Source organism: Chroicocephalus ridibundus, chromosome 10 (assembly GCF_963924245.1).
Source record: "Chroicocephalus ridibundus chromosome 10, bChrRid1.1, whole genome shotgun sequence".
In the NCBI taxonomy this organism is placed as follows: Eukaryota; Metazoa; Chordata; class Aves; order Charadriiformes; family Laridae; genus Chroicocephalus; species Chroicocephalus ridibundus.
In genome coordinates, this window is record NC_086293.1 from 24,989,251 (window position 1) to 25,014,257 (window position 25,007).

At 40.5% G+C, this 25,007-nt stretch overlaps 1 protein-coding gene across 1 annotated transcript; it reads left to right on the forward strand.

The window, feature by feature from the left end:
- On the forward strand, positions 1–24,940 carry TKT (transketolase). Its single transcript, XM_063347522.1, has 14 exons — positions 1–244; positions 5,565–5,682; positions 7,247–7,360; positions 8,210–8,307; positions 9,961–10,152; positions 10,986–11,104; positions 12,794–12,987; positions 13,595–13,759; positions 15,003–15,159; positions 18,321–18,451; positions 19,835–19,918; positions 20,086–20,179; positions 21,837–21,959; positions 24,635–24,940. Exons 1-14 carry the CDS (start codon positions 138–140, stop codon positions 24,820–24,822), a joined length of 1,884 nt encoding a protein of 627 aa, XP_063203592.1. The 5' UTR covers positions 1–137; the 3' UTR covers positions 24,823–24,940.
- Positions 24,941–25,007: the final 67 nt, after the last annotated feature.

Sequence of the window (25,007 nt, forward strand, 5' to 3'; positions counted from 1 at the left end):
CCTCTCTCTATCCTCCCTCAGCGCACGGCCCGGCTGAGGCGCGCTGCCCACAGCCCTCGCGGAGCGCCGCCGGCCCAGCCCCAGGTGCCACCGCCGCCCGAGCCCCGCTGCCGCCGCGGCCCTCCCGCTTCGCCCCCATGGAGGATTACCACAAGCCCGACCAGCAGACCCTGCAGGCCCTGAAGGACGCGGCCAACCGGCTCCGCATCAGCTCCATCAAGGCCACGACCGCGGCCGGCTCCGGGTGAGTGAGGCGGGCGGGCTGCCCTGCGGCGAGCCGCGCTCCCGCATCTCGGCTCCTCCATCCGTTCAGCGGCGGGGAGGGGCGGCCCCGCGCTCCCTCAGCCCGTTACCCGCTGCCCGGGGACACACCGGTGTCTCCCGAGGGCAGATCCCTCTCCCCTCACATCCCTCGCTCTCTGCCGAACGCCGAGCGGGCGGGGACGCCGGGGGCCCGCCGGTGCCTCCCGCCGGCGGGCTGAGGCGGGGATGGGGAGGGACGGCACCGCGGGGGTCGCGGCCATATCCCTTGTACCGCCCCCCCCAGGATCCCTTTGGCATGTCGGGGGCTTCGGGCGAAGCCGGCTGGTGTGGAGGTGCTACCTTGGGAAATGGCGGCCGCGGGCGAGGTGTGGGGCTCCCGCCGCCAAAGGCCACCAGGCCCGGCCCGGCCCCGGGGGCGACAGCCGCCCCGCCGCGGGCCACCTTCGGTCTCCGGGGCCGGGGGGTGTTGTGACTGCGGGGAGAGGCCGGGAATGCTAAGTTGATGCAGGACTGAAAACCAAAGAATTTGTGCCTGAGGCGCGAGCGGTTTCTTTTTCATTTCGTGCCCGTCAGTTGGAACTAATTCTGCACAGAATTTCAAGTGAGCCCAAGCGGGATTATCTGTGAAATGCCCGCGGTCTCAAATGGGCAGTTTATTCAGGCCTCTGGACAGGATTTAGTGTAGGCTCTGATGTGTGCAGATTCCAGGGTTATCCTTCCTTTGATGGTGCTTTACCTATGAAAAAAATCACTGCAAACAATCTACTTTTACTCATGTAAAATTAAAGCCATTTTTTTCTGCTTGAATAATACATTTGAGTGCTTCCACATAGAAGTGCTGGCCTTTTTTCTTTTTTTTTTAATATCCTATCTTGTTGCAATTTCCTCCTTTGGACCTCATTGAAACTGGCTGTAGCGTTTAAAAAAAATAAATAAATAAAGTTTGAAGGGATCCTTTGGATGCTGAGGTTTGTGTGGAGAAAGGCGGTGTGCAGGATGTTTTAAAGCTGCTTCTTTGAATTGCCTTACACTTTCCACCCTGTGCCTGGCATGGGCTACCTCACATGGCTGTTCCTCAAAGCATACAGAAACTGAACTTTACTCGTTCCTTTTGCGTACAGCAAATGAAAATGCAGCTTTGGTTCGGCCTGTAAAATGGAGCGTTGGGATACTGGGAACCTCTCAGCTAGCCAGGGGAGTGGGTTTTTACAAAGCCGTAGCTTGTTTGGTCCAGTCTGAAGAGAGAAATGCAGGGTACCCAACAATCATCACTCCTCTAATTCTTGATTTGTTTCAAAGCTGCGGTGTACAGGCAGTATTACAGAAGCCTGTGTGAAATAGTAGGTAAGAAAAATTGTGCTAAATTGACTTCGTAGAGCTTGGGCTTCAGTCTTGAGCTTCTAGTGTGTGTTTTAAGCAAGCCACAGAGATGTATGGTATTTACAGATAAAATTATTTCTCCGTTTTGTCTGATGTGCTGTTAAAGAATAAAGATCTTGCTACAGCCTTTGCTTCTCTTCTCTACAGCTTTGCATGCAGTCCATGAAATTCAATGGTAGAACAGTTTTCCCCACAGTGATGAAGAAACAGTAAAAGTAGTTTTACTCAAGTTTTTTGTTCCTGGTTCATGTATGCTACAATAGTGACTACTTCTTGCACAAAGGCGGTTCATTAATCACAGTGGCTTAAGAATAAGCGCTAGAGTTGTGTAGAGTCTGAAGTTATTACACAACCTGATAATGAGCAGATTATGAAAGATGGGCTCTGGAGGGAAGATTCTGTTGACAAGTCATATATTTTCTTAATTAATAAGGTTTGGTTGCCAAGATGATGGTGTAGTAACATGCCTAAAAGAAAAAGACGTTCAGAGCCTGTTGCAGTGTGAGGCAAATCACATACGTTTCTAAAACAGCTATACGTTATGAATGTGTTTTCTAAAACCTGAGTGAGACAGTAAGGTTTGCTTAAATTGCTGGTACACGCTAAGAATATAGGAAGATGTTTGAATGCAAGTTAAATTTAAATAGAAGGTTACAGTTAATAAAAAAAATGACCTTGTTAAGGAAATTTATGTTTGTTGAAGGTGTAGTTTGTAAAACTGAAGGAAATACTTGCAATAAAAGCACTTCAAACGAAACAGGACCTGCCTACTTCTTTGAAGGAAGTAGTTTCTGTAAACTGTGGCATATATTGCAACAGAACAAGTGGTTCTGTGGTAGAACTGACACACCAATTTTTGCAGTCTTTACTTGTACTAACTTTGGTTAAAGGAAGTGCAGTCTTTGTCTGGACAAGAGCTAAAAGGTCAGGTAATCTGATCCCAAAGATGCTCAAACATATAACTTTGAGTACTTTACCAGCTGTAGTGGAAAAATTCAGTGAACTGAAAAAAAAATTTGTGCTTAAAATGCCTTTGGTGGTGAAAAAATTTGATTAAGTTAGTTGTAAGGATTGAACATAATTGCTTTTGGGTGTGGAAGAAGTTTTTCTTTTAGATAAGTGGTGCAGACACTTTAATCAAAACTGGTAGAGTCTCTTTTGTAGCTAATGATAAATTTCTGCAGTTTTTAAACAGTGCATAACTTCCTAGAATTATTAGATGGTTGAATTCTTAAAGTGGAAGTTGCAAGAGTCTCTTTAAGAGGCGGTTCAGTTTCATAACATGGTATGATCACTTGTTGCAAACTCTTTTCTTTCATTTTTTTAGCTTTTCTCTTTCACTCAGTATGCCATTTTATCATTCCACCACTGTTCTTTTTATTTGAAATATGTAGATGGAACTAATATAAATTGACGTAGAGTAATAAAAAAAAACCCAAAAAACCACAAAACTACGTTGGAGTAATTATTCTACTCTTGAGTCACATGGATCCAGGATTTCAGAGTTCCAATGTACTTTAGTTTGGTTTCCTGCTAACGGGCTATTTTTCAAAGTTTAAGGCAGTTCTTCAGTGGAAGCCATCTGGCAGAGGAGCATGTTAATCAGACCGCCGCCGCAAAGTTCTAGGTTGTTCATCGGTCAGGAACAAAATGCGGAAGACTGTGTGAGAATAGTGGCGATGACTTGCTGTGGGTTTTTTCTCCGCTTGTACAAGTACTCCAAATGCACTCCTTAACGAGGAGTTCTTTTAACTCCTTAGAGTTAAACTTATTTAACTTATAAACTCTCCTTAGAGAACTTATTAGAAAAGTATGAGTTAATAGAAGACCAGTAGCTGTAGTTGAGCTCTATTTAAAGAAAATTGTGTAGTTGATTTTAGAATTATTTCTGAGATCCGATATGTAGTTAAATTTGGGGTGACTTCTGTTAGTAGCAAGTAATTTAATTAACCTGTAGTTTTAACAAGATTCTTTTTTTTCAATTTTCAGGTAATTTATTAAAATTTTCTACCTTTTTTTTTTATTTCCACATGCTACCATTTTAGGTTGTTTAAAACTTTTTTTACCAAGACCAGGAGTTCATAGAAGTATGGTTAAGTATAAAGTTAATAAAATTAAAGGAATGAAAGCTTTAAACAAGCATGTAAGGCTTATAGATTAACTCAAATACATAAATATTTACTAATATGTTTGAACCATGGTTTAAAGCTAATTCTTCTGGTTCCCTGTGTGTGAGTACTTACTAAGGGATGGACACTAACCGTAATTCATATTTTGCTAGTGTTCTGCATGTTCTTCTCTTATTTCAGCACCGGGATGTTGGGAGGGAAGGTTTATTACTACCAGAAGAGAATATTCTGATTAAAGTTCTAGTGAAAGTGTTGTCTAATCCTAACATGCATGGTAAATGTACCTGCGGGAAACGAAATGTGACACTTTCATAGTAAGTTTGTCCTGTTTTACAGTAGGGTCAAATATTTTAAGAGTATTGTTTTAGAGATGAAAAATAAACATTGGTAGAAGAGAAACTGAGATGACACTGCAGGTTATCTTCAAAGCTGGTGCGGATTTCTGCAGCTATGACCTTCTTACTTTTCATCATTCACTTTCCTGTGCTTCAGTAGCAACCACTGATGTAAAGAATGATCCTATTTACACCAGTAAAATCTGAAAAATGCTACTTTCCGCACTCCATAAAGGTTTTTAAAGAGCTTTCTTACACTTTTTAAGCTTTACTGAAAAGCCAAGGCTGATACACTCAAGCGGTCAAGTACTGCCATTCCTTCAAGGTGCATAAGAACTAAAATGATCATTATTTAAATTACATTAATACAGATAAATAAAAGTAATTGTGTGCCCCTCTATTACACTTCAAATGAAATATATTCCTTGTATGGGAATAACTCAATATTTGCCACTTGGAAGTAACCCTTTTCAGGTAACTTTGTATTTTCTTGTACATAACTATGGAATATGGCATAGTGGCTTCTGAAATGGGCCTGTGTATTTCTAAGGCAAGTTATAGTTGAAGTATTAACTTGTGCTACTGTTGAAATTGGTTGCAAAAGTCGTCCCAGATAGTCCACTGAGAGGAACTATCCCAGATACTTATAAATGTTTGATACACCAACTGCTTCAATATTTCAAACCGATAGAGGTGTAAATGTAGAAAATTTTTGTTCCTCTCTTAGTCAAAGATTAAGGAAATTAGTGTTTTACAATGTGTATCTGGGTGTTTACTGGAGACAGTGAATTTCTGTGTCCAGTTTCAGTATAAGATGAAATGCAAGAATTGTATTACTTAATGTCCCCTTGAGAAATCAGAATTCTAGTTCTGTCAATTCTAACAGTAAAAATAAATGTATTTTTAAAATTGTATTCAGATTATATAGCTCTAAATGTTGCAGAACTTTCTGCAAAAATTAATCTTGCGTTACCAATCCCTGCCTATGCAACGCGGCCTGAACAAGTCATGATGGCCACACTTTTAATTTAGTGAATAGTTAAAGTACTGTGGAAACGTGTCTTTGCTTCCTCTGCATCAGTGTGAATTTCTGTGGTCAGATAAATCAGTAGAGTGTGATTTCAGGCACAGGGTCATACTGCTTCCTGTGTGTCACAGTCACTGATTAGGGCGGTGTTCCTTGGCACGAAGAACAACAGCGAGCTCTAAAAGATGTGTCCTTGAGCTGTCACCAGGGTCTATCTTTTAACATCCACTCTAACTAGATAAGAAGGCTCCCTTTGTCTCAAAGTACAACTAATTGGGATAATGGTAGATGAGATGGGTTATCAAAAATACTTAAGGCTGTGTATTTTAATATTGAGGAGTAGGAGACTGGTAAACTGATGTTTTAAAGATACTGTCCTGAGCAATCAATAATGAGAAGTGGTAATCTTGTGTCTGTCTTGACTTGTAGCCACCCTACATCATGTTGCAGTGCAGCAGAGATTATGTCTGTGCTGTTTTTCCATACCATGAGGTACAAAGTGCAAGATCCCAGAAACGCCAGCAACGACCGGTTTGTTCTTTCCAAGGTAAAATCATAACTGTTGTGCTATACTGTTGCAGTCTGCTAGTAAAGAACTGTCTTGTAAATTAAATTGACTTGTCTTCCTTGACTTACTCTTACTTATCCTTGCATCTACACAGAAGTCTGGAAATATTTGAGAGCTTGGAATTTGTCTATTGCAGAAAGACAAATAAAAGCTGTTTGAGTTAAGTTGTAGCATAATTCAAAAATAATTAAAAAGTGTCTATATAATGTGTCTTGATAAGTCTTAACTTCACTATGTTAAGTTGTTCTAATATTAAATAATAAATGTTATTATATTGTCTATAAAATCTATCAAGACATATTAACGTCTGTTTTATTTTGGCATAACCAATTTTCTAACAAGTAAGTCGCAGCTAGCTTTTGTGCCCTAGTTGTTAAATGCAGCCATGCTGTTATGCCTGCAGTCACATCACAATGTGCACTAATTACTGTCAGCTTTTCAGGGAGCGTTATATGAAATAGTTATGGTAGGCTAGTGGGTAGCTTGCATTCCTACTGTGCTAGTACGATATTAAAGTCAGTACTTCTTCTGAAGCCACTGTGGTTCAGAAAACCACAATCTGGACTGGCCATTAGCATTTCTATCCCTTTTCGCATTGTGCCCTTGCAAATCACAGGGACGTTTTGATCATACAATGTAAAGGCAGTTGAGGGGCCTTCAGAAAACATGATGGTGTAAAAAATGGCAAATGAAGTACTCCACACGTAGTGGCTTACAGTAGTGCTGCAGAGCTGATGGTGTATATTCTTGCATTGGCTATAACTGTTGCCACTACTGATTGCCATTCCGAAATAAGTAATTGGATGAGCAGCGACTAGCTAATGCTGAGGTGGTAAAGTAATAAGACAGAGTCGCTTCTTCACAGTTGCTTTGCGTCTCTAACTAATCAGGGTTTCTGTGCAGAGTTGCTAAATGGCTTCAAACCTCTGCATGCTTTTTTGACTCCTAGTGACTCCATGGGTGGAAGATGACTACTGTTCTGCAGTTGTCCAGTTGGACCTGATCGCAGGGATCTGAGTGTATAAAGCTTAAAATTTTGCCTGTTGCCACGCACTGCATCTTACCTTGAATGCATATGTGTTGAAGAAGTTCTATTGGGATAACACTTGCTCATCCATCTGCTTACTGGTTTAGCGAACAGTAGTCTGTTCTTGAAACTGGTACCTAAGCAAATTAATCAGGGGTTTTTTATTTGGATACCAAAATTACTGTTTGGAATTGGACCTGCATGTCTGAGAGAGACCTTCTTACTCTTCTACATCGATTTTCTCGAGGACATCCTAAATAGCCCTTGAGAGTGCTGCATTCTTTCTGTCTTAAGTGTCTGTAGTCAGCTACCTGGAGTGCTCTAAGCAGGGGCATGGGGGACTTGGAAACAAGCATCAGTGTGAAAGTTGCATTGTAAAAGTGTTTTGTAACTTGATCCCTTTTTAGTGGACATAAGAACCTGATTCCAGGGTTTGTCAGCTTTGTAGAATTTTGCCTGTATACTAGGATATTGTGAAACTTGTGCTATACTTAAAATTTATGTTTCTCTCTCTAGGGTCATGCAGCACCAATTTTATATTCTGTTTGGGCAGAGGCTGGCTTTCTACAAGAAGCAGAATTACTGAACTTGAGGAAAATTGATTCTGTCTTAGAAGGACACCCAGTACCAGTGAGTGCTCATAACCTTTGATAAAAGACGGTGTTTTCTGTAAAGCAAGAAGCACGTGTATTTTGCAGAAATTCTTGGTTGCCAGCTACATTACAGGAAAGATAAAGACTTATAAGAAGGATGATGGTATTCATGGCTTCTCGACTGAATCAGTGCCTGCATTTGAATGAGCATGCAAAAATTACCTTTATTGTTGTAGTAAAGTTCCCCTATAGTCCTGTATGTCAGAGAGGTGGTGGAAGCCCCATCCCTGGAAGTTTTTAAGGCCATGCTGGACAGGGCTCTGAGCAACCTGATCTAGTGGGAGGTGTCTCTGCCCATGGCTGGGGGGTTGGAACTAGATGATCTTTAAGGTCCCTTCCAACCCTAACGATTCTATGATTCTATGGTAATATTTTACATTTTAAAAATGTAAAAATGTTTACATAAAGTTCCAGTATGGTTCCAGTCTCATCCTTTATGAAGCTTTGAGGTATTTCAAGAGTTTATATCCAGTTTGGTCACCTCATTGGTCTTTCCGTTCCCAGCCAGTTGTTCCGAATGATTCTTTTTTTACACAAAATCATCAGTTCTTAACTTTTGTCATCCAAGGCATAGCTGAGAAATTCCTGGGCCACAGGTACCGTTCCATCTCAGAGGCCTAGTTGGCTTGTGACGCTGATCATCAAGGTACATGCATTGCAGGGAAGGAAAGGGAACAGGGCAAGATTTGGAGGGACCTGCACTATATTGTTGTGGCTGAGAAGCTGAATTTTGATCTATGTTGAACCATCTCCTAGCACTGGAATTTAGTTCTTCTGTTTCTCAAACCAGGACATTGTAAAATAATTGTTGTCTTTTTGTTATCAGAAACAAGCATTCACTGATGTGGCTACTGGATCCCTTGGTCAGGGTCTTGGTGCAGCATGTGGAATGGCATACACTGGCAAATTCTTTGACAGAGCCAGGTAATTCCATCTTCGTATTTCATGATTGTAGACATTCAATGGGAATATTTGTGAAAGAAATTATATTCTTGTCTCAATCAGGAAAAAAACCACCCCTTCCTTTATTCTCCGTTCCCAAATCTAATTTCAATTTCAGGTTTTAAATGATAGATTACTAGCCTGATAATTATAAAGCCATTACCAGTGAAACTACCAAGGATTTAAAAATTAGCAAGAACAGTGCATATGCGTGTGCTTTTTGTAACCTGACAGCATTGCAAGGCGATGTTCTTGAACAGAGAAGACAGTAAGTTGTTAGAGCAGCCTCTAACTTCCAGAGAGTAATTGATAGCCATTTTGAGACTGGTGTGTGTCCCCTTAGAAGGAAGACACAAAGTAGAGATGCGCCTGTTCAAAGTCAGATGACAAATAATGGAGAACATGTATCTAGATAAGGAGCTGTTATGGTCAATAACAGCAGCATTGAATCATAAAGCAGGGCTTCAAAATGTTATCAGAAAGGCACTCGACTCCATAGAGACCAAAATGACCGCTTCTGCCATTTGTTTTGTGGACAAGAAAAGTAGATGTCTAAAGGCAAATCTGTATGAGGAGGAAAATAGACTGATGGAGTTGATATATTTTATGTGACAGTTCTAGTACATTCGAGGATAGGCTGCCCAGTTAATGTGCCCTACACTTCACTAGCTTGAAATCATTTCTGTGAAAGATGACTTGCTGATTTTAATTGAGTTTAGCAGATGCTACGTGTGGAAAAAATCTAACCAGTGCTTACATGACAGAAGAAAAAGGTGGTCTTGCATACAGTACTGGGGAGCAGCTTATGTGGAAGGAGTTCAGATTTAGCTGAAGGCAGGTGGGATTCAGATCAAAAGTCTGTTATAGCTTAATGTCTAGTAAAAAACAAAATGCTAACAGCCCTCTTGATTATTTTGTTTTAAAATCATATATTTGGAGGCTAATTTACTACTCTTCTTTTAATTTTAATAGGTAATAAATATTTATAAAGCTTTGTCATCCAAAAAAAGAGAGTGGTAATAAAAGAAAAATACAGCCGTGGATCCTACAGAGATTAGGCAGTACTTCTGCTAGTTGAGTTTTACGTAAATAAAAAGCTTCAGTGTTTGGAGAAGTAGTCTACAAAGTCATACCGTGCTGGTTATCCTGAATTCTGAATTTAGTTATGCAACAGACTTTAATCCGTAGTTGAGTTTCTCCTCAATTTATAGTTTCCTGAAACTAAATTATTTGTTGTCCTTCCAGAGAGTATATGGTAAGAATGAGGAAGCAGCCAGTAGCCTTTCGTGCGTCGTTGGTGATCTTGCTGAGTCACAGTGACAGTGTTCAATGGGCCCGTTCATTCAAGCCTTGCAATAGGAGGCTTAAGACCTGATTTTCTTGAGACAAAGGTTTGAAAAGGAGTACAGTATTTCTCATCTTTTTTTTTTTCATGTGTAACAGCTCAAAAGTGTTTTTATTTAATTTGCCTAAGGTTATGTAAGGTTATCTGAGGTGAATGCATTGAGCAATAGGAGTTGAGTTGGTGATAGCAAAAGCGGTGAATTTTCACTATGAATTGTTAGAGGGGCTTTGCTTTTGATTTAATTGTGCTTACACACCAAACAATTATTTTTTTTTAATTTCTTCTTCTAGCTATCGAGTGTATTGCCTGCTTGGAGATGGAGAGTTATCTGAAGGCTCTGTTTGGGAGGCAATGGCCTTTGCTGGGTTTTACAAGCTTGATAATCTCGTTGCTATATTTGATGTTAACCGGCTTGGACAAAGTGACCCTGCTCCTCTGCAGCATCATGTTGAAATTTACCAGAAACGCTGTGAAGCCTTTGGGTATGTGATTGGAAGAAGTTCAGAATAGTCTCCCATTTGAAGCTACGTGTTTTATTTGCTTTTCAGAATTTTTCAGATGAGCTCTCAGTTCTAAAGAATACCATCACCAAGAAGGATGGTCTTTCATAATGCCTGATATTGGTCATCTTTATTTATACAGCAGGAATATTAGAAGTGGCATAATTTTTTGTTTAGGGGAAAAATAAAAGGACTGCTAACTCACATAAATTTGTTAGAGGGTCTTAAAGTGGGTTTTATCACATTAAGTACAGATTTTGTAACTGTTTGTGTAACCAAATGTACTGTCATAGCAAGTAGATCAGAAAAAAGGGCATAGAAGCCATTACTCATAAGATAATTCTTTGTGTATTGGCTTTCATTTGGTTTAGAAATGTATTATTTCTATGTAGATGCAAAAATCGATGATAAAAACCTCTCAGATGCAATAGCAGCCATACAAATTATGATGGTGCATTTTTATTATTTTAATCAACTTTCATTGTCAGTTTTTAAATTGATTTCAACATGGTTGATTTGCTTTTGTGATTAAAAATGACTATTATGTCTGAAGAAATCTAGGATAGCTTACTTATCTGTGGGCTGTGAATTTTGCTAGTAGCTGTTAATCCCCCTGTGTTTCATTTTGCGTTATAAAAAAGGGACTATGATATCTCATGATCTCGAATGCTAGTTCATGCTTCTGGCATATTTTGGGTCTCTTAAAAAGACACTGCACTGGAATGAAGTTAGTATTTGTTATTGTTATTGCTAACTACCGGAGAGTGTCACATGCTAAAGCCCTTTAGAAACAGTTGATCTGTTTGTGTTCTTAGCTGGCATGCTATCATCGTTGATGGACACAGTGTGGAGGAACTTTGCAAAGCCTTTGGCCAGGCCAAACATCAGCCAACGGCTATCATTGCAAAGACTTATAAAGGCAAAGGCATATCAGGTAATAAAACATCTATTACTTTACTTATACATGTGTATATAATAATACGTACGTAATGCTGCAATAAAGTTGCAATCATTAAAAAATACAGTAGTTTAACATTTTATTAGAAAAAAGTTGGTATCCTGTCACCTTTTTGACTTGATCATACTACCATACAATCTGAAAACTCAGAATTTCATGCTATTGTTTTTTTTCTTTTACCTTTTCTTATGGAGGACATTAGATTGATGCTTCATTGGAAGCAGGCAAAGATGTGGCTCTCAGTTCTTCACATTGTCCAGCCAGGTGCGCTTCCATGTTGACTGGGCTTATACAGATCCCCAGTTGCAGAGTAGGATTTCCTCTGCTGTCAGCTGTACTTGAGTTCTTACTCTTGAGAAGGTCTTCTCTAGTCTGGAAGGTGGCTGGGAGCAGGAGGGAACATTGGACCATGTAACTTGGTCTTGAAAATTGCATTAGCAAAAGGGCAACCTTCTTCGCTTGCTCTTGATCCCTAGAATAACAGAGACTACCGTGAGACAGAGAAGGGAGTAGAAGCTCCCTTCACAGAAACTCTCTGCTCCCTGCGCCGCAGACAACTGGGTCTGTGTGTTACCAGCCAGGCAGTATAAATGTATAGAAAATGAGGCAGGATTCTGCATTTACAGTTTTGACAAAGCTGCATGAGACATGGTAGATAAGCTACCTGATCATACTACAGGTTATTTCATATGATCTGATGTGTTATTCATTGAGGTACAGGATACAGTAGTCCATAGAAATTATTTCATAGGTTTAAATTTTGGAGTTCATAGTGCCTCTAAGATCCTTTTGTAGTTTTCACATGGTGTGAAACTTACCTAAATGTCATTGTACCTACACATCTGAGCAGCAGCATGCAGAAAGTCTTTCAAACTCTTTATACTTCTCAAGAAAATGATTTTGGTTCTTGAAAGTGAGATGTGTGCTAGCCACTGAGCATTGTAGCCATAGAAAGGAGTAAACGCATATTCAGTGTTTCAGGGGTTGCCATGATTCCGTTCAGCTACAGCTTTTAGCAGCACTCTGAGGTTTTTTTTCTGACCAGATAAATATTAATAACAGGAGTTAATATCTTCATTCCTTTTCATTGAGTGAGCAAAACCCATTCATTATTCTTAGTCACTTACTCAGTAAAAAGCAGAGTATCAGCCAGAGAGGTGGTTTCGCTGTTAGTGCTGGGTGCACAAAGATAAGAGTCATCAGAAGCTATTAAAATAAAGCTGTAAAACTTCAGGTCTTGTTTGAATTAGACAGCTTGGTTAACTGTTGTTTGAATTTTAGCTGAGTTTGTTTATTTAGACCTAGCTGTTGAAATTTCATGTTAACTGTTCACACTGATTTACTGTTTACTTCTTGTCTCACTTATGGACCAGGTCTTTTTAGGTGCCAATTTAAAACCAATTTCAGTAGAAGATGCTGTAATTCCATCCCTAATTTGGAATATATGGAATTCGACTATTTCTCTTACGTATTTCAACATGTCTGTCTTAATGCAATTGAATACTACTGAAATTTGTTACAGTTGGAATACTAAGGAAGTTCTTCCTTGGAAGACTATACTAAACTGTCATACTCCACTGCACTTTTATCTGTGTAAAATCTGCAGCTAAAAACTTAAATAGTTTTTATATTTTTCTTATTTGTAATGTAATTTTAAATGCATAGGTGTTGAAGATAAGGAAAGCTGGCATGGAAAGCCCCTGCCAAAGAACATGGCTGAACAAGTCATTATGGAAATAGATGACAAAATTCAAAATAAGAAAAAGCTTTCTCCAGCCCTCCCAGAAGAAGATGCACCTATAGTAAATATTAGAAACATTAAGATGCCATCTCCACCAACTTACAAAGTGGGAGAAAAGGTACTCCCTTCCTTTTTCACAGTTTGTCAGGTATCTTCCAAGTGTTAGACTGATTAATGGGTGGCAGGAGGTTTTGTGTTGTCTCTTGCCATGATTTCAGCTACCCATCTCTTCTCTCCTATTTTGACTATCCTGGTAAACACCTACCTCTGTGGTGTGACACAGACATTCAGCTCACTGAGTATTGAAAGGATATATTGAAATATAAAGATTCAAATCACTTTTCTTCATTTCATGATCATTATCAATTATCTGAACTATTTTATGTGTATTTAAAATTAAAGGAACTCCATGAGGTTCAGTGAATTTCCATGATTGAAAAACAAAATTTTCAAAGTTTCCTGGCCAGATTGGTAGGGAGTTGCTGATTTCAGCACACATATGTGTCCTGATGCATCACTGTATTTTTCTTTTTTTGCTTACTCTTCTATGTGTCACTGTTCTCATATGTACTTTTGATACATGTAAATCTTTTTGGTTGAGTTTTGGTTTAGACTTTTTTAGTTGTATGTGCATGCACTCACAGAAAACAAAAAAATGAAAAAAGAACAACCCCACTTCTAGAAACAGAAAGTTCTAACAGTACTGCTTATTTTTCTTTTCCTAGTGGGCTACCCGCAAAGCTTATGGCGTTGCGCTTGCAAAACTGGGCCATGCTAATGATCGAGTGATTGCTTTGGACGGAGATACAAAGAACTCCACCTTCTCAGAGCTTTTTAAGAAAGAACATCCCAGTCGCTACATTGAATGCTACATTGCTGAACAGAACATGGTAACTGGTCTCTTGGTTTTATGAAATACTGGTATTACACAGCAGGATCTGAGACCATTCAGTCTGAGTCTTCATAGAGTGGGGTTTTAATATTTACTTCTTACATGTATTCATGGATATTTACTTTGACTTGCTCACTTCTTAGGGAAAATCTAGGCTATGGCAAAAGCTTACAAATATAATACAACAGGAATGCTTTTAATCATTCTTTCGTAAACTCCCTCTTTTTTTATTTTTGTGGTCATTTTGTCAGCATTTCATCAGAACAGAAGGAGATGGCAACATGTAAACAACAGCAATACTTTCCACAGTGTGATTTAACTCTGAAAAGACTTTTTAGGTTTGGTTGTGGTTTTTTTATCACAGGAAATGGGATGTCACAACATGACAATGAGTTCTACGCTAGACTGGTCTATAAAGATGAGGACAGAGAAACAGTTAATAAATTTAGCCTGATGACAGTTGTACAGAAAGGACTAAAATAATTTGATAACTCATCTGTTTGACTGAGTCTTCAGTTGCCACCTGTATGGGTTCACTGAAGCAAATGAAATTAAAGACACAAATTTAGGTAGGAATTTGTTGTTGTCTTTAATGATTTATAATGATGGACTGTCTCTTGCAAATTTTATAGTAGGGCACTTTCATAAGCTTGAGTGAGGCATTTTGGATTTACATCAGCTTAGGAGAAATTTGCCATGATGAGCAGACTAATTTCTGCGTGAAATAAATGTATGGGGTATTTGTAGCAATAAACAATTTAAGGACCTTGTTCTAATTTCCATCTTGCTGAAGAAAGGCCCTTTTAGTAAATGTCAGTCCAAATAACACAGGTAAATCCATTCTCACTTAGTAACGATAACTTTTGTCTGCTGGAGATAATAGAACCATGTCTTTTGGACTGAGTGTAAGCCTTTGATCCAGGAAAAGAAAGAGGGGGGGATAAGTCTTAAAACTCTGTGAATGGCTGCTTGGAGCAGATGAAAAGAAGCTGCCAGTAAGGATCAACGATAACAGCTAGCTGTTGAGGCAAGGAGCAGAGGAGATGCTGGAGGATAGATACTGAAAGAGTGAGTTGCCTCCTTTCTTTTTTTGGAAAGGACAAAAATTAAGACCAGGATTTGACAGATTTTTAATCTGCATTGAGAGCTTCTTGCCAAAGTTTACAGTAGGAAGTTCCACAGATGATCTCTTGGAGGCAATCGATAAATTCACTGTTCCTGTAAAATCTCCCTCTTTTCAGGTGAGCGTTGCAGTTGGTTGTGCCACTCGTGACAGAACTGTTGCTTTTGCCAGCACCTTTGCTACCTTCTTCACACGGGCATTTGACCAGATCCGTATGGCTGCCATCTCCGAGAGTAACATCAATCTCTGTGGGTCGCACTGTGGTGTTTCTATTGGTAAGTTATCGGTTTGGCCTGATAAAGATCGGACTTTTCCCTACAAGTTTTTCTACTGTACAACTATAGAGTGATATAAAGGGATTGGATTGAAAGTGAGTAGCTTAGATTCCTTTCCATCTTTGTGGTTGGCCGCCTCTGTGATGAGGTTAGTTGTGTAGCTTTGTCTCCCAGTTCCTAAAATGAGAAACTAATGATACTTATTCTTGCAGAGATGCTCTTGTCTGCCAATCTCAAAACCACTTTACAAGGCGTAAATATTTTTGTTTTATTATGCCTTTGAAGAGCACAGATTTGAAATAATTGCTTCAACTTATGTCAGTATTTCTTACTACTGGAGCGGTTGATGTGTTGATTGAAAAAAACCCCAAAGTACTAATGAAACGGGAACTGTGAAGCTCTTATGTAATTCAGGAAATTGGCAATACCTTCTGTGGTCTTTGCTTCCCATCATAACTGTTTGGTACATGTCAGATCATATTGGTGTTTTAATTTTGGTTTGAGGCAGGAAGGGAGTTTTGTTTTTTTAATGAAATGCATAGACATCACCCATGAAAACACGAGCAGACTTGCGTACCAAGAAGAAAAATACCGGTAGACATTCATGCTTGAAAAACCACTAGGTATTTACAGGGGAAAAGAAGGAGAGGGAGAGCTGGTGGGTAGTAAATTAAGGCTCTCTGCATACATCAGTATTTCAGTTGATTTATTAGTTTTGGCTAGCAGTATGGTTTAGAGGAGGGTTGAGTTTTTTTGTTTAAAGCAAAATAGTTATTGACTTGTAATATTGGTAAAGATTTAAAGATGCTTCATAAACGTGTTTAGTCTCATCCAGAACCTCAAGCTTAACTTGCAGCAGTACAGAGTATGCTTTAGTAGTGGAGGCTGTAAGTAGAGTTATATCAGATTATGGCTTGTGTATGTCATTAAGGGAGGGATTCTATTACAAGCCTCTTTCTTTTTAAAATCAGTCCTCCCAACTCATCGTAGTCCCGTTTAAGCCTTTTAGCAAGCAGCAAAGGGTGTTGGTGCAAAAGCCAATTAGCTTTGGTCTTTGCTCATTTAAGAAGATAAAACTCCTTCGGGTTACCTGAATTGTCTCCTAGAACTACACTTGCAAGTTTCAATTTTCAGCACTTGAAATGTTCTGCTGGGAGCTGTGATTGTGAAGTGCATATTTAGATTTATAAAGTTGTTTGAGTTACAAACCTGATTCAGGTCTCAACTCTGATTTTCAAAAAAGAATTTGAACCCAAAGTTTTGCAACCAAGTTGTAAAAGAAAGTAATTCAGATAAATCCTTTATCAGTTAGAAAATTCAATTTTAAATGGAAGGGTATGAATTAAGGGTACTTTCTATTAGAACTGTGGACCTGCACAGGATTCAGAATCCAAAGTGGATCTGTGGTGAAAATTGAAGTTTTACATATGCAGTTCTAGGTAGACCTGGGCTTTTGCTGCATTGAAATTTGACCCATTAAATTCATAAGAAATAATTATCACAATGACCTTCTGAACTTGTACTAAGTTCACTCCTAGACGAATAGTTGCTGATTGACCAAAACGTCTAATGAAACATTAAATATGTTTTCAAGGTCATAAGAGAATAATGGAAAAATCTGTATTTTCCAAACTGAACGTATTGGGAATGAAATCATAGTGTACATGTGTCAAAAATAGAAATATCAGTTGTTTAGACAACCAATTTTGTATTCTAGACAGTTGATACTGTTCATATTAAGCACTCACGCTTTTTTATTAAACTATAAATATAGGTTTTGCAGATGTAATTGTAAATTACTCTCTTCTGTGTTACTGTGTTACTCTAAAACCCCATAAATCAGGATTTTGTAAAGATATGGCCAAACTCAGTTTAGCGCTAGTCTGTAAATTACTAGTATGACCTGGGAATGCAACTTATTGGCACCATGTTAGCAAAAGTAGGACAAGCATGAGTACTCTCTTTAACTTGGGTAAGATTCTGATTCAGGTACCTGTTAATTTTGTTCTTCATAATTTCACTTTTCTTCTGTGTATACATTGTGCGGGTGCATTTTAGGAAAGGAAAATGCCCACCAAGGTCCCACTTATTCAGTCAGAGTGCATACGGATTTAGAAACTGTGATGTTGAGAATTTTTTTCATGTCATGACCGAAAGCTGAGGTGCTCTCTTCTTCCTCATTCATGCTTACTTTATTAGTAATGTATGGTGGCAGAGTTCAATGATTGATTTCTTTAACATGTTTAAAGTTCTTCAGAGTTTTGTGCTGCTCTTATGAAAATACACTCCTTCCTCGTGAACTCGTCCTTCTTGAGTAACAGGTAGAGAGTGCATGTGGGAAGGTGTCTTGCCCTGCTTCTGCTCTGCAGGCTGGGACATGACCGGGTTCCAAACTCTTTGCATGGTTAGGTTGGAAGAGTGCCATTCCCAAAGCACCGTTACATAAGGTCACTGGGGGCGGGGGGTGTTGTGGTGGTTGTTTCTTTAACGGTGGAAAATCATGGTATCCAGCACATGTTCCGGCTAACGATTCTTTCTTATAGATCTCCAGTTTATGCCGTAAGGTGCTTGAGTTGTTAATTTAACAATGCGGATGCCCTATTACTCTTTTAAAGACTTTTTAGAGTACTGAAAAATACATACCCTTCATTTAATCTTGAAGTGAGGCTAAGAATTTGAGAGTGGTTGTACCAAGTGCACTCTCCATTTCTGATGGAAGACATGCAATTCTCCTTTCACATTTCCAGCAGTTTAAATCTGGAGGAACGCTATTGACAAGTACAGATTTTGCTTGTGCAGCCTCAGTACATGTATTCAGTACATGCTCACATATCTTGGGACCCCCTTTCTATATCAGTACCTTTCCTGTTTTGGTTGTCTTCCATTTCTGTTGTTTTATTGTTGTATTTTATTTTCTGTTTTTTCTCTTTAACCCCAGTTCTCTTTCTTTTTAGTCTCTTTCTATCTGTATTTACTGTTTAGATGGTTCCAAGTTTAAGGAGAAGATGATTCTTTTCTCAAGCAGGTAGACTTGCATGTCCTGTGTGTGCCTGATTTTATACCTTTTTTTTTTTCCTGGTTTACATTGAACCTCACTGCTATATTGAGTGATTGTCAAAGTGTGCATTTACTCTTTTTTAACCCTGATTTAATTCTTTTAGGTGAGGATGGGCCATCTCAGATGGGACTGGAGGATCTGTCCATGTTCCGGGCTGTCCCCAATGCCACTGTGTTTTACCCTAGCGATGCTGTAGCCACTGAAAAAGCGGTAGAAATAGCTGCCAACACCAAGGTTTGCATCACAGTATTTCTGAGCCAGAGAATGATTTGTTTATTTTTTTACTTCTTTCACTGCTTCTGGCATGTTTCTTGCATGTCTCTACCCACATAAATGCTTTCAAAGGCTCCAGCATGGCAGGGGAATGTTTTCTTTGCATGGAAAGGTTGCAGGTATTCTGTCCAGGCTAGTGCAGAATGAACACTCTGGAATGCTATGGGCCAGATTTGGGGAGATGTAAATGATTACACAGTGATTGCAGCTTAAGTCTAAATTGGCTCAGAAATAAGGGCAAGTGTAACTCTCTTGTTGGTCTTTAGCAAATTTACAGAAAGTTCACTCCTAGTATGATGTCTCTGGGGTCAAAAATGAAGCTGAATATGGAAAGTTAAATTTATCTAGAGGATTTTTGATCATCAACTGCCTGCACGTGAAAGCTCAGGAGTCACGTCCTCTAGTGATCTAAGACAGTCTGGTTTTGGAGATACTGAGAGCTGGTGCTGAAGCTAGTTGACAGTCTCACTGGTCATCTTCTGCTCCTCTGTTGCCAATGATGGGTTGCAGTTAAATTGCACCGTGGCTAAAGACGACTAGGACTTCCTGTGTGGCTGTGACAGAGTTTCTGATCTCTCTGACCTTCGGCTGATTTGACATAATAATGGTCAAGTGTCATTGGTAGCATTGGGTCAGATCATTTTTTTGATTGGTGGTACTTTTGGCTGTCATAGGAATTTACCTTGAGAAAGGAGCAAATAATCTGAAAAACTTCAGTCTTGCTAGTACAACTCTTAAGTGAAGGAGTGTGCAAATTTGCTGTGTAACAAATATAAGCGATTTGTGAAAAAAAGATTGGGGGGATTGGTAAGGGAAAGGGGTGTTAAGGTAGTGTGAGGGAGAGATGAGATTTAACTACTGGTTGTTACTTCTTTTGGAAGGGCACCTGAACATTAACTGATGGAAAGCATTTTTCCTTGCTTCCAGATGAGCATTTCTTCTTTTGCTTTGAAGTCTCTAGAGTAAAATTCATACATATGTCACAGTTCTACAGTTCTAATTAACTGGAGTAGGATTCTCCATTTCCACAAGAGAACAAAAGGGAAATAAAAATAAAGGTCTTGGAATCAGAAAGGAAATTCTAAGTTATCAGCACACCCTAAGAAGAGGTTAACTGTATTGCAAGATCTGAAACAACCAGCTATTGAAAAAGGACTAATGGGAATTGGGCAGGCGGGGGAGCATAGAAAAGTGTACTTGGCAGAACCAGAAGTAACATAGAAGGGTGAAAACCAGACAAATAGAAAAAGTTGTTTTGCTGTATTTTTTGCATAGGCTCTACAAACTAAAATGTAAATGCCTTTCTGGTTTTTTTAACTTATAACATGTTTACTTCGGAAACAGGGCATTTGTTTCATAAGAACTAGTCGTCCTGAAAATCCTGTCATTTACAACAACAATGAGGACTTCCATATTGGACAGGCAAAGGTAAATATTGCCCAGATAAATACAATCAGAAAAAATATGCAAGGTTCCCCCTTCCCCTCTAAAGCATTCCAATGCCAAAGATTCGATCTTTTTAAGAAAATCACCAGAAATATTAGAAATATCAATAAGATTTATGGTTAAAAATACATGGAAACATTTCCTTGCAGGTGGTTCTGAAGAGTAAGGATGACCAAGTGACTGTGATCGGAGCAGGAGTCACTCTGCATGAGGCTCTGGCTGCAGCAGAGCAGCTGAGAAAAGGTGAGCAGATTATGGTTTGGTGGTTTTTTCCCCTTTTTTATCATTTAACACAGAAAGAAATCAATAGCACTCAGCCTAACTGCTCATGCTTTGTACTGGTAAACATTAATTAAAATGTTACAGACAGCTGGTCACCTGTTAAGCTAATGCAGTGCAACGTAGCATGCATCTGCCAATATTGCCTAATTGAGTAGGTTTTAGTTATCGTAGCAGCGTTAGTGACCATGAAAATTACCAAACTGATCAGATCAAAGTCTCCTTAGAATTGTTAATCTGCCTGAAAGTGCCCTGCAGGCAAAATCTCAGAGGAAGTGTGCGAGAAGCAGGAGTGATCCTTCCCTGGCACGTTGTCTGGGCAGGTTGGGGTACCAGCACAATAGAATGCAATCGGGCTGGGCCCTGTTAACACAACAGAGCTGAGCCACAGCACTGTGCGCTCTACCCAACTGCTGCTGGTATGCAGTGCCTTTGTGTTTTTTTTGAATGAATGTATCAACTTTTAACTAGCGTGGGAGGCAATAATTCTGTGATAGTGCTCAAATGCACTGACATTTCACAGCGTACATAAAAATCCTTCAATGAAATAAGAAGATAAAGAAACCATCAAAAATCCATCTGTGAGCCAGTGGCCTACGCCCAGGAAGAGCTTACAAATAGTAGGAGATAATACAATTAATGCTGCCTGTGGCTTATGGGTAGCTTTGTGTGCTGTGTCTAGGTGGTCAGATATTTTGTCAGGACGCTGAGCCATCAGGTTTAGGACACTCTGAAAGTTGCATTTTCAGAACCGTTGTTATTTTTCTGCATTCACCATGCTTTGTGATACTCTTCTGATCTTGAAGTGTGAATAAACAGCTATGGAGAGATAATCCCTTAGTGAGAGGCAGTGGCTAATACCTAAAATATATTGGCCACTAAAGAGCCTTCTGTCAACATAACATAGGGCTTCTTTGTGTACGGTAAGAGTTGACTCAGTGTTCGGCTAGCCAAGATCAGACAAAACCTCATGTAATTTGCTATTCTTTATAAACAATCGCCATTTGTACATAGCTTTAATAACCAATCTGGGCCTGTCTTGTGATGACAGGACATATTCTGGTTTTGATGCTAAATTTAAGGGTGCCATGATCAGGGCTGGGACAGTTCAAACAGGGAGACCTGATAGGTGGGCAGCCTGCAATGAAGAATTCAGAATGCCTACAGACTGAAAAAGCGGGAGGAGATTGTGCTGGAATTGGCAATAAAGTTAAAGGTAAAATAAAGTTCTGGGAAAGAAATTGTGATTGACGGTCTGAATCAGAAGGATTTCTAGACTAGATTCTGCTCTGGCCCGTGGGAAGGCCAGCTAAATTACTGTTATGCTGACAGGCACTCCTAGTGACCTTGAGTCACTTATCCGAGGCTTTTCTGCCGCAAGAGTTTTGTCTGTGGAATAGGTGGATGTTTCTGTCTCACAAGCTGCACAAAGAAAGAGTATGTACAAAAATTAGGGTTGTTTGGATTCTGTGGTAGACACGCCATAAGTACAGGTAGCTGGGAGTTAGTGTACACAGTTTTCGTAATAACTCTAAAAGATCTCAGGGTGCTGCCTGCACTGCTTGCATTGTCTTGCATTCTCCAAATTCATGTTGCAAATAATTTCATTCTATTTCTGCAGAAAAAATCTTCATCCGTGTGATTGATCCCTTCACTATAAAGCCCCTGGATAAGAAGACAATACTTGAAAATGCAAGAGCGACCAAAGGCAGAATCATCACTGTTGAGGACCATTACCATGAAGGTGAGCTGGGTCCAGGAGGTCACAGCCCGCACAGTTGTTCCCCAGGGGCTGGAAGCTCACAGCTTCTTCTGGCCTGAGAGAGAAGTATGGGACTTGATGCTGTCGTTCAGTTAAAGCAAAAGAGAGGTTTTAGCCTTTTTAATTGTTGTTACAATTAAAAGATGACACTGAGGGTTGAAAGTTTCCTAAGATAGTGGGTTAATCAGGGCTGCCTTTCTGATTAACTTGGCCTTGTGTGCCCTTCTGTATGCTTGGTCTAAGTGAAGTCTGGATTCATTTGTTTCCAGTGAAACTGTAAATTTCTGCTGCGATGCAGTGAATTCTGCACAGGGTGGTCTCAGAATGGCTTTACAGCAGTTGCTCCTTTCAGGGAGCTGTAGAAAGCAAGAAGGTCTCCCCTCAGCCTCCTCTTCTCCAGGCTGAACACCCCCAGCTCCCTCAGCCGCTCCTCACCAGACTCCTGCTCCAGACCCCTCACCAGCTCCGTTGCCCTTCTCTGGATGTGCTCTAGCACCTCAGTGTCTCTCTTGTAGTGAGGGCCCCAAAACCGGACACAGTATTGGACGTGGGGCCTCGCCAGTGCCGAATACGGGGGGAGGGTCACTTCCCTAGTCCTGCTGGCCACACTATTCCTGATACAGGCTGGGGCGCTGGGCACACTGCTGGCTCATATTCAGCTGCTGTCGACCAACACCCCCAGGTCCTTTTCCCCCAGGCAGCTCTCCAGCCACTCTTCCCCATGCCTCTAGTGTTCAAGGGCTTGTTGTGCCCCTACAACAAGCCCTTGCAGGACCCAGCACTTGGCCTTGTTGAACCTCATACCATTGGCCTTGGCCCATCGATCCAGCCTGTCCACATCCCTCTGTAGAGCCTTCCTACCCTCAAGCAGGTCAATACTCCCGCCCAACTTGCTGTCATGTGCAAGCTTACCGAGGGTGCACTCAATCCCCTCGTCTAGGTCATTGATAAAGATATTAAACAGAACTGGCCCCAGTACTGAGCCCTGGGGAGCACCACTTGTGACTGGCCACGAACTGGAGTTAACTCCATAATCTGCTGCCGCTTGCTCTCTGACATGCCTTGTTTGCACAGGTTTTCAGGGGCTTGCCTGTGCAAACGCGTCCCCTGAAGATGAGACCGTATGCAAACAGAGAGCAGCTGTTGTGACCCGCATGTCAGGCTTGCCTCTCTGGGGGGAGATGGAGAGATTAGCAGAGGGGCAGCTGTGATCTATGGCATTAGTAGATATTGTAGATCTCTCCTAATAGAAATTAGTAGATATTATGAGAATATTATCCTACTTTAAGGTGAGCATCACTCTTGCCAGGTATCTGGAGGGAGCTGGTATTACCGTAAGTGCTGGTAGATTTATGTATGTATATAGTATATAGGTTGACCCCAATAGGCAGCTGAACACCATACAGCCGCTCGCACACGTGTGTGTCCCCCAGTCCTAGAGGGGGAAGAGGAAAGGGAAAATAAAAGCAGGAAAACTTGGGGGTTAAGATAACAACAACAACATCAACAATTATTTAATAATAATAAGATCATTATATAACCATATAATATATATATAAAATATATAAATAGATAGTATTTATATTATAGTTTATTATATTATATTATATTATATTATATTATATTATATTATATTAATTACCACCATAAGTGCTGGTTATACCATAGTTTTGTTCCAGACTGTGGATGGTGATGGCATCACTGAGCCTCATAATTTTCTAGCTTATCTTTCAACTATGGACAAATATTACTGTAGATTTGCAAGATGGCAAAGCCATCCCACTCTGAGGTGATGAACACGCAGTTTACACTGGCACAGCTTTCTCTGTGTGATGCAATCAAGGAAGGTCAGGTGCACACGCATCACAAGCCTGAAGGCATTGCAAGCCCACATCAGGCTGCTCTTACCGCCCACATCCATGGAGGTGCCTCTGGCCAGAGGATAAATTTGACTGATTAAATCACACCATGCCCGGGGCTGTGAAACGCCCTGGATACACCCTGCCTGGATGCAGCACCAAGGTGTCTCCTGCCAGGTCTCGGAGCACATGCTCTTGACGCTAGTCCTGGGTTTTCTTCGTCGCTAGTACTCCTGCTTCCAGTGCCTCTCCTGCCGCCACACAGTCCCCGGTTGCATCCTTTGTCCCCGTGACTGATGGTGATTCAGTCTGCGCTGAGCTCTAAGCGAAGGTTGTGAACACACTACGTAACTCAGAGAGGTGCCGAGCGGCGCGTACAGGCATTGTGAAAAGATGGAGCTCTTAAATGCTGGGCGGATTGGTGGGAATTTGGACTTTCAGTGCATTAAATACACTTGCAAATACGTCTCAGCCTAGATATATTTTTAAACCTGGCCCTCGGTGGCTGATGCTGACGTGCTGAGGGTTTCCGCACAGTTCTATGCCCTTTAGAGGTATTTGTCTCTTACCGACAATTTGTAAGTACTTCAGAAATGTCAGGCGGGTTGTCCTCAGAATGCCTTTGAAATAGGGAATTGTTTTCATTTCACAAATGGGCACCTCAGTCATGTGTTGTGATTGATGTTTCTCATAAGCATGTGAATTTGAGGGTTTAATTTGCATGCACCTTTGGATCAGATAGGCATGCGATCTGTATGTTGCCTGTTGAAGCAAACAGACGTCTGTCTCTTCCCGTAGGAGGCATTGGAGAAGCAGTGTGCGCTGCAGTCATGGGGGAGCCTGGAATCACGGTCCATCGCTTGGCTGTATCTCATGTACCTCGCAGCGGGAAGCCAGCTGAGCTCCTGCGGATGTTTGGCATCGATAAAGATGCCATTGTGCAAGCTGTTAAGATGGCAGGGTCCAAATCAAGAAACGCGGAGTAGTTTGAAGCATCTGCTGCTGTGTAACAGAAAGGCAATGTTCAGAGAAGTACTGTAAGTTTAAAGGCAGGCAAAGGTGCTTTATGTAGAGAGTTCTAATAAAAATACCAGCTTAAAAATCTTCTGGTTTTTAATCTCTTTCTTTCTCTCTGGGGTTTTGTGCAGTGAGGGAACACCTGAATGTTTTC

Coding starts and splice junctions, on each gene's coding strand:
- TKT (XM_063347522.1), top strand. CDS start 138: ATGGAGGATTACCACAAGCCCGACCAGCAGACCCTGCAGGCCCTGAAG. Junction 7,361..8,209: donor TAGAAGGACACCCAGTACCA/GTGAGTGCTCAT, acceptor TTTTGTTATCAG/AAACAAGCATTCACTGATGT. Junction 10,153..10,985: donor AAACGCTGTGAAGCCTTTGG/GTATGTGATTGG, acceptor TTGTGTTCTTAG/CTGGCATGCTATCATCGTTG.